At 45.4% G+C, this 14,612-nt stretch overlaps 1 protein-coding gene across 6 annotated transcripts in view; it reads right to left on the reverse strand.

Moving 5' to 3' along the window:
- Positions 1–14,612, reverse strand: part of LOC112239153 (estrogen-related receptor gamma) — a 310,010-nt gene that overhangs the window by 94,130 nt on the left and 201,268 nt on the right. For all 6 annotated transcript variants that reach the window (XM_042330139.1, XM_042330137.1, XM_042330135.1 and 3 more), the window contains one exon: positions 4,201–4,616. In XM_042330139.1, the coding sequence (XP_042186073.1) occupies positions 4,201–4,603 (403 nt within the window). In that variant the 5' untranslated portion in view covers positions 4,604–4,616. The remainder of the gene's footprint in view (positions 1–4,200; positions 4,617–14,612) is intronic.

Genomic DNA, 14,612 nt, shown 5'->3' on the forward strand with positions numbered 1-14,612 from the left:
TCTCTGTCCACTTTAAAAGACAATAGGAGTCTCTCTAGTTCTCTCCACCCTCTCCTCCCTCTCCTCCCTCTCCTCCACCTCTCTCTGTCCACTCTAAAAGACAATAGGAGTCTCTCTAGTTCTCTCCACCCTCTCCTCCACCTCTCTCTGTCCACTCTAAAAGATAATAGGAGTCTCTCTAGTTCTCTCCTCCCTCTCATCCACCTCACTCTGTCCACTCTAAAAGACAATAGGAGTCTCTCTAGTTATCTCCTCCCTCTGCACCCTCTCATCCATCTCTCTCTGTCCACTTTAAAAGACCATAGGAGTCTCTAGTTCTCTCTTCACTCTCCTCTCCAATAGGAGTCTCTGTAGTTCTGTGATATCCAATTTTCTACATATCCTCTATCGGTCACAAGTCACTAATATATGAGTAGTGAAGCCTGGCTGCCCCTGATGAAGGTCACATAGGACCTGAGTCTATGGCAGGAAACAGGTAGGGAACGGTATAGAGTGGGGGTACACTATGAGAGAGGACACGTGACATGTTGCTAAGACAATGGACTAGGGAAACATAGTGGGTAGGGAACAGGATAGAGCAGAAAAACAGTATATTTTACATGTATTTAACTCGGCAAGTCATTGACAACCTACCTGGACGACGCCGGACCAACTGTTCACCGCCCTATGGGACTCCTAATTACATATGATACAGCCTGGGATCGAACCAGGGACTGTATTGACACCTCTAGCACTGCAATGCAGTGCTTTAGACCGCTGCACCACTCAGGAGCACAGTATCCTACAAATTCCATCTTTCATGTGTTACCCACCTTCCTTCAACCTTTCCTTTCCTTTCTTTCTCATCCCCTTTACTAGCCCTCCCTTATCTTTCTCTTCTCCACCCTTCTACACTCAGTGTCCAGTTTATTAGGAACACCTTATCTTTCTCTTCTCCACCCTTCTACACTCAGTGTCCAGTTTATTAGGAACACCTTGTCTTTCTCTTCTACACTCAGTGTCCAGTTTATTAGGAACACCTTGTCTTTCTCTTCTCCACCCTTCAGTGTCCAGTTTATTAGGAACACCTTGTCTTTCTCTTCTCCACCCTTCTACACTCAGTGTCCAGTTTATTAGGAACACCTTGTCTTTCTCTTCTCCACCCTTCAGTGTCCAGTTTATTAGGAACACCTTGTCTTTCTCTTCTCCACCCTTCTACACTCAGTGTCCAGTTTATTAGGAACACCTTGTCTTTCTCTTCTCCACCCTTCAGTGTCCAGTTTATTAGGAACACCTTGTCTTTCTCTTCTCCACCCTTCTACACTCAGTGTCCAGTTTATTAGAAACACCTTGTCTTTCTCTTCTCCACCCTTCAGTGTCCAGTTTATTAGGAACACCTTGTCTTTCTCTTCTCCACCCTTCTACACTCAGTGTCCAGTTTATTAGAAACACCTTGTCTTTCTCTTCTCCACCCTTCTACACTCAGTGTCCAGTTTATTAGAAACACCTTGTCTTTCTCTTCTCCACCCTTCAGTGTCCAGTTTATTAGGAACACCTTGTCTTTCTCTTCTCCACCCTTCTACACTCAGTGTCCAGTTTATTAGGAACACCTTGTCTTTCTCTTCTCCACCCTTCTACACTCAGTGTCCAGTTTATTAGGAACACCTTGTCTTTCTCTTCTCCACCCTTCAGTGTCCAGTTTATTAGGAACACCTTGTCTTTCTCTTCTCCACCCTTCAGTGTCCAGTTTATTAGAAACACCTTGTCTTTCTCTTCTCCACCCTTCAGTGTCCAGTTTATCGGACCCCCCCGCCACCACCACAGAGGTGTTGGTCAATGCGACGGCAATGCGCAGTTGCTGCAGATTGGACAGCGGCACACCACTGCCACCAGCCTGTACTGTTGACACCAGGCAGAATGGGTACATGGACTCATGCTGCTTACGCCAAATCCTGACTCTAGCATCAGCATGACTCAACAGGGACCGGGGTTCATTTGACCAGGAAATGTTTTTCCACTCCTCAATTGTCCAGTGTTGGTGATCACGTGCCACTGGAACCACTTCTTGTTGTTTTTAGCTAATAGGAGTGGAACCCGGTGTGTACGTCTGATGCAATAGCCCATCTGTTACAAGGACAGTTGTGCACTCTGAGATGTCGTTCACATTCGACCTCTCTCATCAACGAGCTGTTTTCTCCCACAGGACAGCCGCTGACTGGATGTTATTTGTTTGTCGCGTCATTCTCTGTAAACCCTAGACACTGTCGTGCATGAAAAGCCCTGGAGGCTGTTTCTGAGATACTGGATCCGGAGTGCCTAGCATCAATGATTATACCACGCTCAGTCACTTAGGTCACTGGGTTTGCCCATTCTAATGTTCAATCAAACAGTAACTGAATGCATCGATGTCTGTCTGCTTTATTTAACAAGCCACGGCCACTTGACCTACTGTCTGTAGGAGCGATCCATTTTCGTGAATGGGATGATGTACCTAATAAACTGTCCGGTGATTGTATATTGCTCCTCCATTTCATAATTTCCCCCCTTTCCTCTCTCTCATTTCCCTTCATTTCTCTCTCTCTTTTCCCCCCTCCCTCTCTCTCTCTCTCCCTCTCTCTCCTCTTTCTCTCTCCCTCCCTTTCCCCTCCCTCCCTCCCTCCCTCTGCCCCCCCTCCCTCCCTCCCTCCCTCCCTCCCTCCCTCCCTCCCTCCCTCCCTCCCTCCCTCCCTCCCTCCCTCCCTCCCTCCCTCCCTCCCTCCCTCCCTCCCTCCCTCCCTCCCCCTCCAATAAGGTAGTGATAGATGCAGGATGACAGGTGGCACGACAACACCAGCTGCCAGAGCCTCCGAGTGTCGCTTCCTCCAACTACAACACAAACACACACACACACGCAAAAATTCCCACTTTCCCAATACAGCAGGTTGGGGGAGTATAGTTCCATCCTTAGCTACCCTGCCCTCTCTATGCCTGTCCCCTCAGACAGACCAGACACGTCCCTCCCATGCCCCGTTTCTCCTGTCTCCTGTGACAGAACAGACAGGTCCCTCCTCCTGTCCTCCCCCCTCTCTATGCCTGCCTCCATCTCTCTCCCCCCCCCTTTCGTCTCTCTCTCTCTCCCTCCCTCCTTCCAGCCAGGTTGCTATAGTGGTGTCCAGCTGGAGAGGCTGTGGTGATTACCTGCAGTTTTATTGGCTAATGGCTTGAAACATACCAATATGTCTACCACTGCCCAGAGGAGGCCGGACCCATGCTAGGGCCAACACACCCACACACGCACGCACATGCACACACACGCACGCACACACACGCACACACATCTGTCCATTGGAGGATTGGCTTGTGTTAGGGCCAAGCACCATATTAAATTCAGTGAAATGCTCTTTGATGATCCACTTCCCTGTCTGTCAGCCTGTTTCAATATAAACACACATATCTATACTGCTTCATCCTCTATCTAAGATATTTATCAAATAGAAAAATGATGCTATATAAAAAAAATAAAACGAGTCGAATACTAGGTATACTCATAAATACTGATGCAGTGTCACTGTCACTCAGATTCACACACTTCATTCAGAAATCATGTTTACTGATACCATCAGTCCCATTGATCTATAACCTTATTTTAGTAAATACCATAATCTAAGCATCTCATCAGAAGTGATTCAGTAAGGATGAGTGTAGGTATACATCCATCCATTAATCTCCTATCTTTATTAAAGCCACTGAAAGCTGTTTAACGACATAAAGCCTGAACCCTGACCCCTGACCCTAACCTCTAACCTCTAATCATGATCTCTGGCCTGTGTCTGACCATTGATTCCTCTTGGAACCCAAACAACCAGATCAGAAAAACTTATAGCACATGGTTTTATCGCTCAGTACATGTTGTAAACACTGGAAGTATCCTATTGAAACTGGTTTATTGGCTGTAAGTGGCAGGTAGCCTAGTGGTTAGAGCGTTGGGCAGGTAACAAAAGGATGCTGGATCGAATCCCCGAGCTGACAAGGTCAAAAACATTCTGCCCCCAAACAAGACAATTAACCCACTGTTCCTTGGTAAGTTGTCATTTTAAGTAAGAATTTGCCTAGCTAAATAAAAAATAAGCAGGGAATGTGTGTTTTGCAGTATGGGGCTAGGGGCGCCTAAAATAACAAAAAACAGGTCTGATCGCTAACCCCTAACCAGTAACCCTAAGCAGAGGGAACGTGAAAGCCAACCTTGGATGGTCCTCTTGAAGAAGGCCTTGCAGGCCTCGCAGGAGGCCACGCCGTAGTGGTAGCCCGAGGCGATGTCGCCACACACCAGGCACAGCCGCTTGGGCATGGAATTCAACATGTACTCGCACTTGATCTGCGAGTCCTCCCCAATGGTGCTGGAGCAGTCTTCGTAGCGCTTGGAGGCCCCAGCAGGGCCCAGGGGGCCGGCCCCAGGCCCGTACAGGGTGGGGGAGTCCAGGCCGTTCTGGTGGCCGTTCATGGTAGAGCTGTAGGAGCCGCTGGCGTCACTGGAGCCCCCAGGGCTGTGGTGGTTGATGCTGTCTGCCAGGGAGGCGGGGCTGGAGGGCTCTGTCTTAATGTAGGATGGGCAGCTGGACTCTAGGTGGCGCTCTTTGCTGGACATTCTGCACAGGTGCCTGGATGGAGGGAGGTAGAGGTGGAGGGAGGGAGGTAGAGATGGAGGGAGGTAGAAGAAGAGAAAGTGAGAGAGAGAGAGAGAGAGAGAGAGAGAGAGGAGAGAGGGAGGGTGGGAGGTAGAGGGGGAGGGAGGTAGAGATGGAGGGAGGTAGAGATGGAGGGAGGTAGAAGAAGAGAAGAGAGAGAGAGAAAGAGAGATGGAGAGGAGGGTGGGAGGTAGGTGAGAAAGGAGGGAGGGAGGAGAGATAGAGAGAGGAGGGGTGGGAGGTAGGTGAGAAAGGAGGGAAGGAGGAGAGAGAGAGAGAGAGAGAGAGAGGGAGAGGAGGGTGGGAGGTAGGTAGGTAGGTGAGAAAGGAGGGAAGGAGGAGAGAGAGAGAGAGAGAGAGAGGAGGGATGGGAGGTAGGTAAGAAAGGAGGGAGGGAGGAGAGAGAGAGAGAGGGTGAGGAGGAGAGGAGGGTGGGAGGTAGGTGAGAAAGGAGGGAAGGAGGAGAGAGAGAGAGAGAGAGAGAGAGAGAGAGAGAGAGAGAGAGAGAGAGAGAGAGGGAGGTAGAGATGGAGGGTGGGAGGTAGAGGGGAGGAGGGAGAGGAGAGAGAGGGAGAGGAGGGTGGGAGGTAGAGGGGAGAGGGAGGTAGAGATGGAGGGAGGTAGGTGAAAGAAGAGAAGAGAGAGAGAGAGAGAGAGAGAGGTAGGTGGGAGGTAGAGGGGGGAGGGAGGTAGAGATGGAGGGAGGTAGAGATGGAGGGAGGTAGAGATGGAGGGAGGTAGAAGAAGAGAGGGAAGAGAGAGAGAGAGAGAGAGAGGGAGAGGAGGGTGGGAGGTAGAATGGGGGAAGGAGGGAGGTAGAGATGGAGGGAGGTAGAAGAAGAGAAAGAGAGAGAGAGAGAGAGAGAGAGAACATGTTGGGTGAGGGTGGGAGGTAGGTGAGAAAGGAGGGAAGGAGGAGAGAGGAGAGAGAGGTGAGAAAGAGGGAAGGAGGGTGGGAGGTAGGGAGGGAAGGAGGAGAGAAAGGAGGGGAGAGAGTGGAAGGAAAGGAGAGGAGAGAGAGGAGAACATGTTGTCAGGAGGGTGAGGGAGGTAGGTGAGAAAGGAGGGAAGGAGGAGAGAGAGGTGAGAGAGGGAGAGAGAGGAGGTGGGAGGTAGGTGAGAAAGGAGGGAAGGAGGAGAGAGAGAACAGTTGTCATAGGTGAGAAGAGGAGAGAGTGGAGAACATGGGTGGGAGGTAGGTGAGAAAGGAGGGAAGGAGGAGAGAGTGGAGAACATGTTGTCATAGGTGACAAAGGAGGGAAGGAGGAAAGAGTGGAGAACATGTTGTCATAGGTGAGAAAGGAGGGAGGGAGGTAGGTGAGAAAGGAGGGAAGGAGGTAGGTGAGAAAGGAGGGAAGGAGGTAGGTGAGAAAGGAGGGAAGGAGGTAGGTGAGAAAGGAGGGAAGGAGGAGAGAGTGGAGAACATGTTGGCATAGGTGAGAAAGGAGGGAAGGAGGAGAGAGTGGAGAACATGTTGGCATAGGTGAGAAAGGAGGGAAGGAGGAGAGAGTGGAGAACATGTTGTCATAGGTGAGAAAGGAGGGAAGGAGGAGAGAGTGGAGAACATGTTGTCATAGGTGAGAAAGGAGGGAAGGAGGAGAGAGTGGAGAACATGTTGTCATAGGTGAGAAAGGAGGGAAGGAGGAGAGAGTGGAGAACATGTTGTCATAAGTGAGAACATGTTGTCATAGGTGAAGGAGGGAAGGAGGAGAGAGTGGAGAACATGTTGTCATAGGTGAGAAAGGAGGGAAGGAGGAGAGAGTGGAGAACATGTTGTCATAGGTGAGAAAGGAGGGAAGGAGGAGAGAGTGGAGAACATGTTGTCATAGGTGAGAAAGGAGGGAAGGAGGAGAGAGTGGAGAACATGTTGTCATAGGTGAGAAAGGAGGGAAGGAGGTAGGTGAGAAAGGAGGGAGGGAGGAGAGAGTGGAGAACATGTTATCATAGGTGAGAAAGGAGGGAAGGAGGAGAGAGTGGAGAACATGTTGTCATAGGTGAGAAAGGAGGGAAGGAGGAGAGAGTGGAGAACATGTTGTCATAGTGAGTTAATCGTAATAAAAAATAAAAACATGTTAACATCTTACCAAATACTTTGCAAAATAGTTGTCTTTTTATAGTGACATCATACTAAATCTAACTACTGGATTATTCTCAGAAAAATGTCAAAATAAAACACCTATAATCTAAATAGAATGTGTATGAGAGAGACAGAGAGTGTGGGAATGTGTGTGTGTGTTGAGGGAGGCCTGTAGAAGCGTCTCTAGCCTACAGCCATCAGTCACTCTCTAGTCAATAGCAACTTGTTCTACATGAGAGTAATCACGAAGGAGGCACAGCGCTGCTCAATCATGCCTGAGACAGCCACTCACAGCAAACAGCAAACAACACACAAGAAACAAGAAAGACCACGCACAGATATACTAAACACACATAAAACACATATCAGAGACAACACACACACTAAGAGATGAGGAATCTGAAGGAAAGTACTTTACCTCCACCCCTTCCAGTCCCCTGTTCAATAGCATCAACCTATTTAGTGGCAACACCCCCTCATCTCCTTCACCCCACCCCTTCAGTTCCTAAGAGTGTACTGTTAACGGCAGCTGTAATTAATTGATCACTCTCTATCTCTCTCTGAAAGGGAAAACACAAAGTGGTGTTTTAATTAATGAGTGATGCTACCTCAACGAGTGCTCTAAAATCCAGTCATCTTGTAAAACACCTAACTGTACTGAGACCTAGAAACCAGACATGGGAGGAGGGAGAGTAGGAGAAACAGGTGAGGGATAGAGGGAAGGAAGGAGAGAGAGAGGGAAGGAGAGAGAGAGAGAGGGAGAGAGAGAGAGGTGAGGAGGAGAGAAGGGTAGAGAAAAATATTTCCCACAACGTTGACTTAAATCAGCTGTCTTCCTCAAGCTGATTAATCCTGAAAAACCTTCTCTCTCTCTCTCTCTCTCTCTCTCTCTCTCTCTCTCTCTCTCTCTCTCTCTCTCTCACACACACACACACACACACACACACACACACACACACACACACACACGTGGCAGGTAGCCTAGCGGTTAGGAAATTGGGCTAGTAAGTGGAAGGTCGCTAGTCTGAATCCTGAGCCGATGAGGTAAAAAAATCTGCCCATGTGCCCTTGAGCAAGGCACTTAACCCTCATTGCGCCAGGGGCATGGCAGACCCTGTGTCTCAAAAAACAGATTTCCATTTCACACGTGAATTACAGTTTTTTTACAATCTCTCTGGCACTAATATCAGAACCTTGATGTCATTTTTCAACACTCTAGACACAAAACTCACAACCTATGAACAAAATGCACATTTTTCAAAACTCTAACACTTTTCCCAATTGTTTGGATACAATACACATAAAGCTAAGATCATTTGTTCACTGAACTAAAATCACCTGTTCAAAATGACACAACTTAACATCAAAGAATTACCATTTCAAAATGCAATTCACACATTACATCTGGGATGACTGTCTATTCATGTCATTACAATGATTGAACTATCAAGTGATACAACTGCTCAAAATGATAAATGTTGCATTACTCTTAATTCATAGTTGTATGTTTTGTTTATTGCACCATTCTCTGTAAACTCTAGAGACTGTAGTGCGTAAAAATCCCACGAGGCCAGCTGTTACTGAGATGCTGGAACCACCATGTGCGGCACCACGGTCAAAGTTGCTTAGATTACACATCTTGGTCAAACAAGAACTAAAGTTCTCTACTCTATATACTCTGTATATAGAGTTGCAGACAGCCATACGATTCACTGTTAAAAGCAGTAGGCTATTTGTGTTAACACGCAGGTGTACCTAATAAAGCGGCCGGTGAATGTATGTATTCAGGCCCTTGTAATATTTTTTCCAATACTGCCAACTTGTTACTGATGATTGATTTCACATTGTGGTACGAGTATATAGTGAAATGAGTGGTATTCACCTACAACAACATAGTGATAACATGGAGCTGTATAGTGGACTGAGTGGTATCCATCTACAACAACATAGTGATAACATGGAGCTGTATAGTGGACTGAGTGGTATCCATCCATACATGGAGCTGTATAGTGGACTGAGTGGTATCCACCTAACAACATAGTGATAACATGGAGCTGTATAGTGGACTGAGTGGTATCCACCTACAACAACATAGTGATAACATGGAGCTGTATAGTGGACTGAGTGGTATCCACCTACAACAACATAGTGATAACATGGAGCTGTATAGTGGACTGAGTGGTATCCACCTACAACAACATAGTGATAACATGGAGCTGTATAGTGGACTGAGTGGTATCCACCTACAACAACATAGTGATAACATGGAGCTGTATAGTGGACTGAGTGGTAACCACCTACAACAACATAGTGATAACATGGAGCTGTATAGTGGACTGAGTGGTATCCACCTACAACAACAACAACATAGTGATAACATGGAGCTGTATAGTGGACTGAGTGGTATCCACCTACAACAACATAGAGATAACATGGAGCTGTATAGTGGACTGAGTGGTATCCACCTACAACAACATGGTGATAACATGGAGCTGTATAGTGGACTGAGTGGTATCCACCTACAACAACATGGTGATAACATGGAGCTGTATAGTGAAATGAGTGGTATCCACCTACAACAACATAGTGATAACATGGAGCTGTATAGTGGACTGAGTGGTATCCACCTACAACAACATGGTGATAACATGGAGCTGTATAGTGAAATGAGTGGTATCCACCTACAACAACATAGTGATAACATGGAGCTGTATAGTGGACTGAGTGGTATCCACCTACAACAACATAGTGATAACATGGAGCTGTATAGTGAAATGAGTGGTATCCACCTACAACAACATAGTGATAACATGGAGCTGTATAGTGAAATGAGTGGTATCCACCTACAACAACATAGTGATAACATGGAGCTGTATAGTGAAATGAGTGGTATCCACCTACAACAACACAGTGATAACATGGAGCTGTATAGTGAAATGAGTGGTATCCACCTACAACAACATAGTGATAACATGGAGCTGTATAGTGAAATGAGTGGTATCCACCTACAACAACACAGTGATAACATGGAGCTGTATAGTGACATGGAGCTTGATAGTGGACTGAGTGGTATCCATCTACAACAAACATAGTGGACTGAGTGGTATCCACCTACAACAACATAGTGATAACATGGAGCTGTATAGTGAAATGAGTGGTATCCACCTACAACAACATAGTGATAACATGGAGCTGTATAGTGAAATGAGTGGTATCCACCTACAACAACACAGTGATAACATGGAGCTGTATAGTGAAATGAGTGGTATCCACCTACAACAACACAGTGATAACATGGAGCGGGCAGGTGATCCAGGTCACAAGAGGTCAAGCAGTGGGAGGAGGAAGACGTGGTGGTCAAATGAATGGCAGGGGACAAGCACCTCTTCTTTTTGAGAGGTGTGTGGGAACGTGGTAGAGGACACGGACCAAGACAGCGGCAGCAACAGCAAAGAGTGTCCAATGAAATCCAAGCAATAGTTGTGTCATAAATCATGGCATAACAATGACTGAGGCAGCTACAATGATTCAACCACACCTCAGAAGATCAACGGTGGCCTCAATCATCAGAACTTTCCGCAATGAGAAGCGGTAAGTCCTCAGCTTGCACTAAACATTAGGCTACTCTCAATTATCAAATGACTGTATACTGTGTACCACAGAGTAGGTGATGTGACTAAATGTGTTCTTACTGTAATTGTCCCTACAGAATTGAGACTCTGCCAAATAGGGGAGGCAGAGGCAAAGTTCTGACTGACCAACAAGAGCGGGCTGTGTCAATTTGGGTCGGGCCAGAAATGATATTCACCTTACAGAAATTTGTCAGTACATCTTGGACAGTGATGACATGTTGAACAACCTGGAAGCCATACGTTTGCAGACTATTACACGCTGAAAAGGCACCAGGTGTCTCTAAAACAGATATACCGTGGGCCTTTTGAAAGAAATGCAGAGTGAAGCAACTGAGGAATGAGTATGTTCAGGTATGTTCAGTTTCAAAATGCCTGTTATGAAAAATTCCCCCAAAATTCTACATCAATTCTCTTTCCAAAATGTATTTTTAGAGGGTGATGGAGCTGGATACTGACAAAAACCATCACAAATTCCTCTTTTTGGATGAGGCAGGCTTCCACCTGGCCAAGACAAGGAGGAGAGGTCAGAATTTCATTGGCCAGCGGGCAACAATCCAAGTACCTGGACAACGTGGGGCCAACATCACCATGTGTATGGCTATATCAGAAGATGGTGTGGTGGGATGCAGACCTCGTTTGGATCATATAATGCAGCTCTCCTTGTAACCTTCCTTGATGAGATAAATCAGGTCTGTAGTGATGAAGGCGTGACCTATGTCATTGTGTGGGATAATGTCAGGTTCCACCAGGCTCAAATGGTGCAAGCATGGTTTCAGGCCTATCCACAATTTACCATCCTGTACTTACCCCCATACTCTCCTTTTCTTAATCCGATTGAGGAATTTTTCTCCACATGGAGGTGGAAGGTATATGATAGGTGCTCTCACAAACAAGCCACCCTCCTCCAGGCCATGGATGATGCATGCAATGACATCATGGCAGACCAGGGTCAGGCCTGGATCCGCCATGCCCGAAGATTCTTCCCAAGATGTTTAGCTAATGAAGACATCCATTGTGAATCCAAAAGACAGGGTTGATGGAAATATAGAAGTACAGTAATCAAAACTTGTTTTGCTTTTTACAGTAAGCCAGGTGAGGAACACTGCAGTTGATGTTTTACTGTAGTTTGTTTCATTTTTGTAGATAATAATTTTTGCTTTGATTCATCGAAGCCTGTGTTGTGATTTTATTGTATTTCATCAATACATTTCAGATTTTGTTCAAAGATTCCACTGTGTCTGTAGTTTTCTCTCTACTAGTCCTTTTACAGTGATGTATTTACGTGAAGTGCCATAATGAAACATGTATCACATATTTTGTACTACAATATTTCATGATTGTACGAACAACTACACAGTGAAACTATCGGTATCTTGTGTGTGGGTGAACTAAATGAATGTTCCTATGGTATTTCATGATAAATTTGTTATTTGAACCAATGATTCTGCGGGTGCAAGGTTTTAAGATCTGACTGCGCAATGCAATGTTTTGAACATTGTACAGCCTGTGTTACAAGTGATGACCGTAATGAGTTTTGTGTCTGGAGTTTTGTAAAAATGACCGCAAGGTTCTGAAATTAGGGTAAAAGTGACTGTAAAACTGTAATACACACGTTTACGGTATCAGTCAAATGTTTGGACACACCTATTCGTTCAAGGGAAATTTATACATTGAAGAATAATAGTGAAGACATCAAATTCTTCAAAGTAGCCACCCTTTGCCTCCTGGCATTCTCTCAACTAGCTTAATGAGGTAGTGACCTGGAATGAATTTCAATTAACAGGTGTGACTTGTTAAAAGTTCATTTCTTCTTAATGCATTTGAGCCATTAAGGTGTGTTGTGACAAGGTAGGGGGGTATACAGAAGATATCCCTATTTGGTAAAAGACCAAGTCTATATTAGTATTATTATAATTTTTTTATTTTATTGAACTTTTATTTAACTAGGCAAGTCAGTTAAGAACTATTGTAGCTTCACGGTTCATTTAGCTCGTGTTTTGTTTTGTTTTGCTTTGCTTTGCTTTGCTTTGAGGTTCACATAGCAATAAAGATGTGGAACCCAGATCACGCTGCGCTTTGGTCCAGTTATTATGATGATCGTGACAGCACCCACCAAATTATTATTACTCACGTACATACAGCTGCTCAACCGTAAGAGACAGCGAGAAGAGAACTGATAAAAACAGCAACGTTTTGGAAAACACATCAGGAAGTGTTTAGAAACATTTAGACTTCTTGGTGTCGCTTTACAACACAACCCTTAGGTTTTCCCAGAAGCAAAAACAACTCCCCTTCATAACTCTGAAACAAGAAGTTATTAACCATAAGTATTTTTAACCTCTCTAATCCCTCTCTCTCTCCTCAGGTCTACAACAGGCTGTAATATTCACAACTATGTATAAACTCAATTGTCAGATGGTGGCTTTTATTCCAAGCCCCACTTTAATCTAAAATTAGACGCAATAAAATTCCCATTAGCTGCGAGAGGGATGGGATTCTAGGCTCTATATTTTAGAAGAAAGGAAAGCCATTTTGACAGAGAAGAGACCATTTGAGAGGAAATTATTGTATCTGTTTTCGGGAACGCAAGGCAGCCCCAATCCCTGGGAGGGCCATTAAGAGGAGAGTTTAAGAGTTTAAGAGCTCAGATTTAGTTGCTGCTTATTAATGGGAACAATAACTGTCAGGGAATAAAATGACATGTGTAGTACTGAGTGAGAGAGAAGATTAAGAAATAACAGAGAGAGAGAGAGAGAGAGAGCGAGAGCGAGAGAGCGAGAGAGAGAGAGAGAGAGAGAGAGAGAGAGAGAGAGAGACAGAGAGAGAGAGAGAGAGAGAGAAAACCTTCCATAACAAAGCCATCACCTACAGAGAGATGAACCTGGAGAAGAGTCCCTAAGCAAGCTGGTCCTGGGGCTCTGTTCACAAACACAAACACACACTACAGAGCCCCAGGACAGCAGCACAATTAGACCCAACCAAATCATGAGAAAACAAAAAGATAACTACTTAACACATTGGAAAGAATTAACAAAAAAACAGAGCAAACTAGAATGCTATTTGGCCCTACACAGAGAGTACACAGCGGCAGAATACCTGACCACTGTGACTGACCCAAAATTAAGGAAAGCCTTGACTATGTACAGACTCAGTGAGCATAGCCTTGCTATTGAGAAAGGCCGCCGTAGGCAGACATGGCTCTCAAGAGAAGACAGGCTATGTGCTCACTGCCCACAAAATGAGGTGGAAACTGAGCTGCACTTCCTAACCTCCTGCCCAATGTATGACCATATTAGAGAGACATATTTCCCTCAGATTACACAGATCCACAAAGAATTCGAAAACAAATCCAATATCTACTGGGTGAAATTCCACAGTGTGCCATCACAGCAGCAAGATTTGTGACCTGTTGCCACGAGAAAAGGGCAACCAGTGAAGAACAAACACCATTGTAAATACACCCATATTTATGCTTATTTATTTTATCTTGTGTCCTTTAACCATTTGTACATTGTTAAAACACTGTATTTGACATTTGTAATGTCTTTACTGTTTTGAAACTTCTGTATGTGTAATGTTTACTGTTAATTTTTGTTGTTTTTCACTTTATATATTCACTTTGTATGTTGTCTACCTCACTTGCTTTGGCAATGTTAACACATGTTTCCAAATAAAGCCCTTGAATTGAATTGAATTGAGAGAAATAGAGAGAGAGAGAGAGAGAGAGAGAGAGAGAGAGAGAGAGACAGAGAGAGAGAGAGAGAGAGAGAGAGAGAGAGAGAGAGAGAGAGAGAGAGAGAGAGCAAGAGAGAGAGAGAGAGAGAGAGAGAGAGACAGAGAGAGAGAGAGAGAGAGAGGGAGAGAGAGAGAGAGAGAGAGAGAGAGAGAGAGAGAGAGAGAGAGAGACAGAGAGAGAGAGAGAGAGAGAGAGAGAGAGAGAGAGAGAGAGAGAGAGAGAGAGACGAGAGAGAGAGAGAGAGAGAGAGAGAGAGAGAGAGAGAGAGAGACAGAGAGAGAGAGAGAGAGAGAGAGAGAGAGAGAGAGAGAGAGAGAGAGAGAGAGAGAGAGAGAGAGAGAGACAGAGAGAGAGAGAGAGAGAGAGACAGAGAGAGAGAGAGAGAGAGAGAGAGAGAGAGAGAGAGAGAGAGAGAGAGAGAGAGAGAGAGAGAGAGAGAGAGAGAGAGAGAGAGAGAGAGAGAGAGAGAGAGAGAGAGAGAGAGAGAGAGAGAGAGAGAGAGAGAGAGAGAGAGAGAGAGAGAG

This window comes from Oncorhynchus tshawytscha, linkage group LG11 (assembly GCF_018296145.1).
Source record: "Oncorhynchus tshawytscha isolate Ot180627B linkage group LG11, Otsh_v2.0, whole genome shotgun sequence".
Classification (NCBI taxonomy): Eukaryota; Metazoa; Chordata; class Actinopteri; order Salmoniformes; family Salmonidae; genus Oncorhynchus; species Oncorhynchus tshawytscha.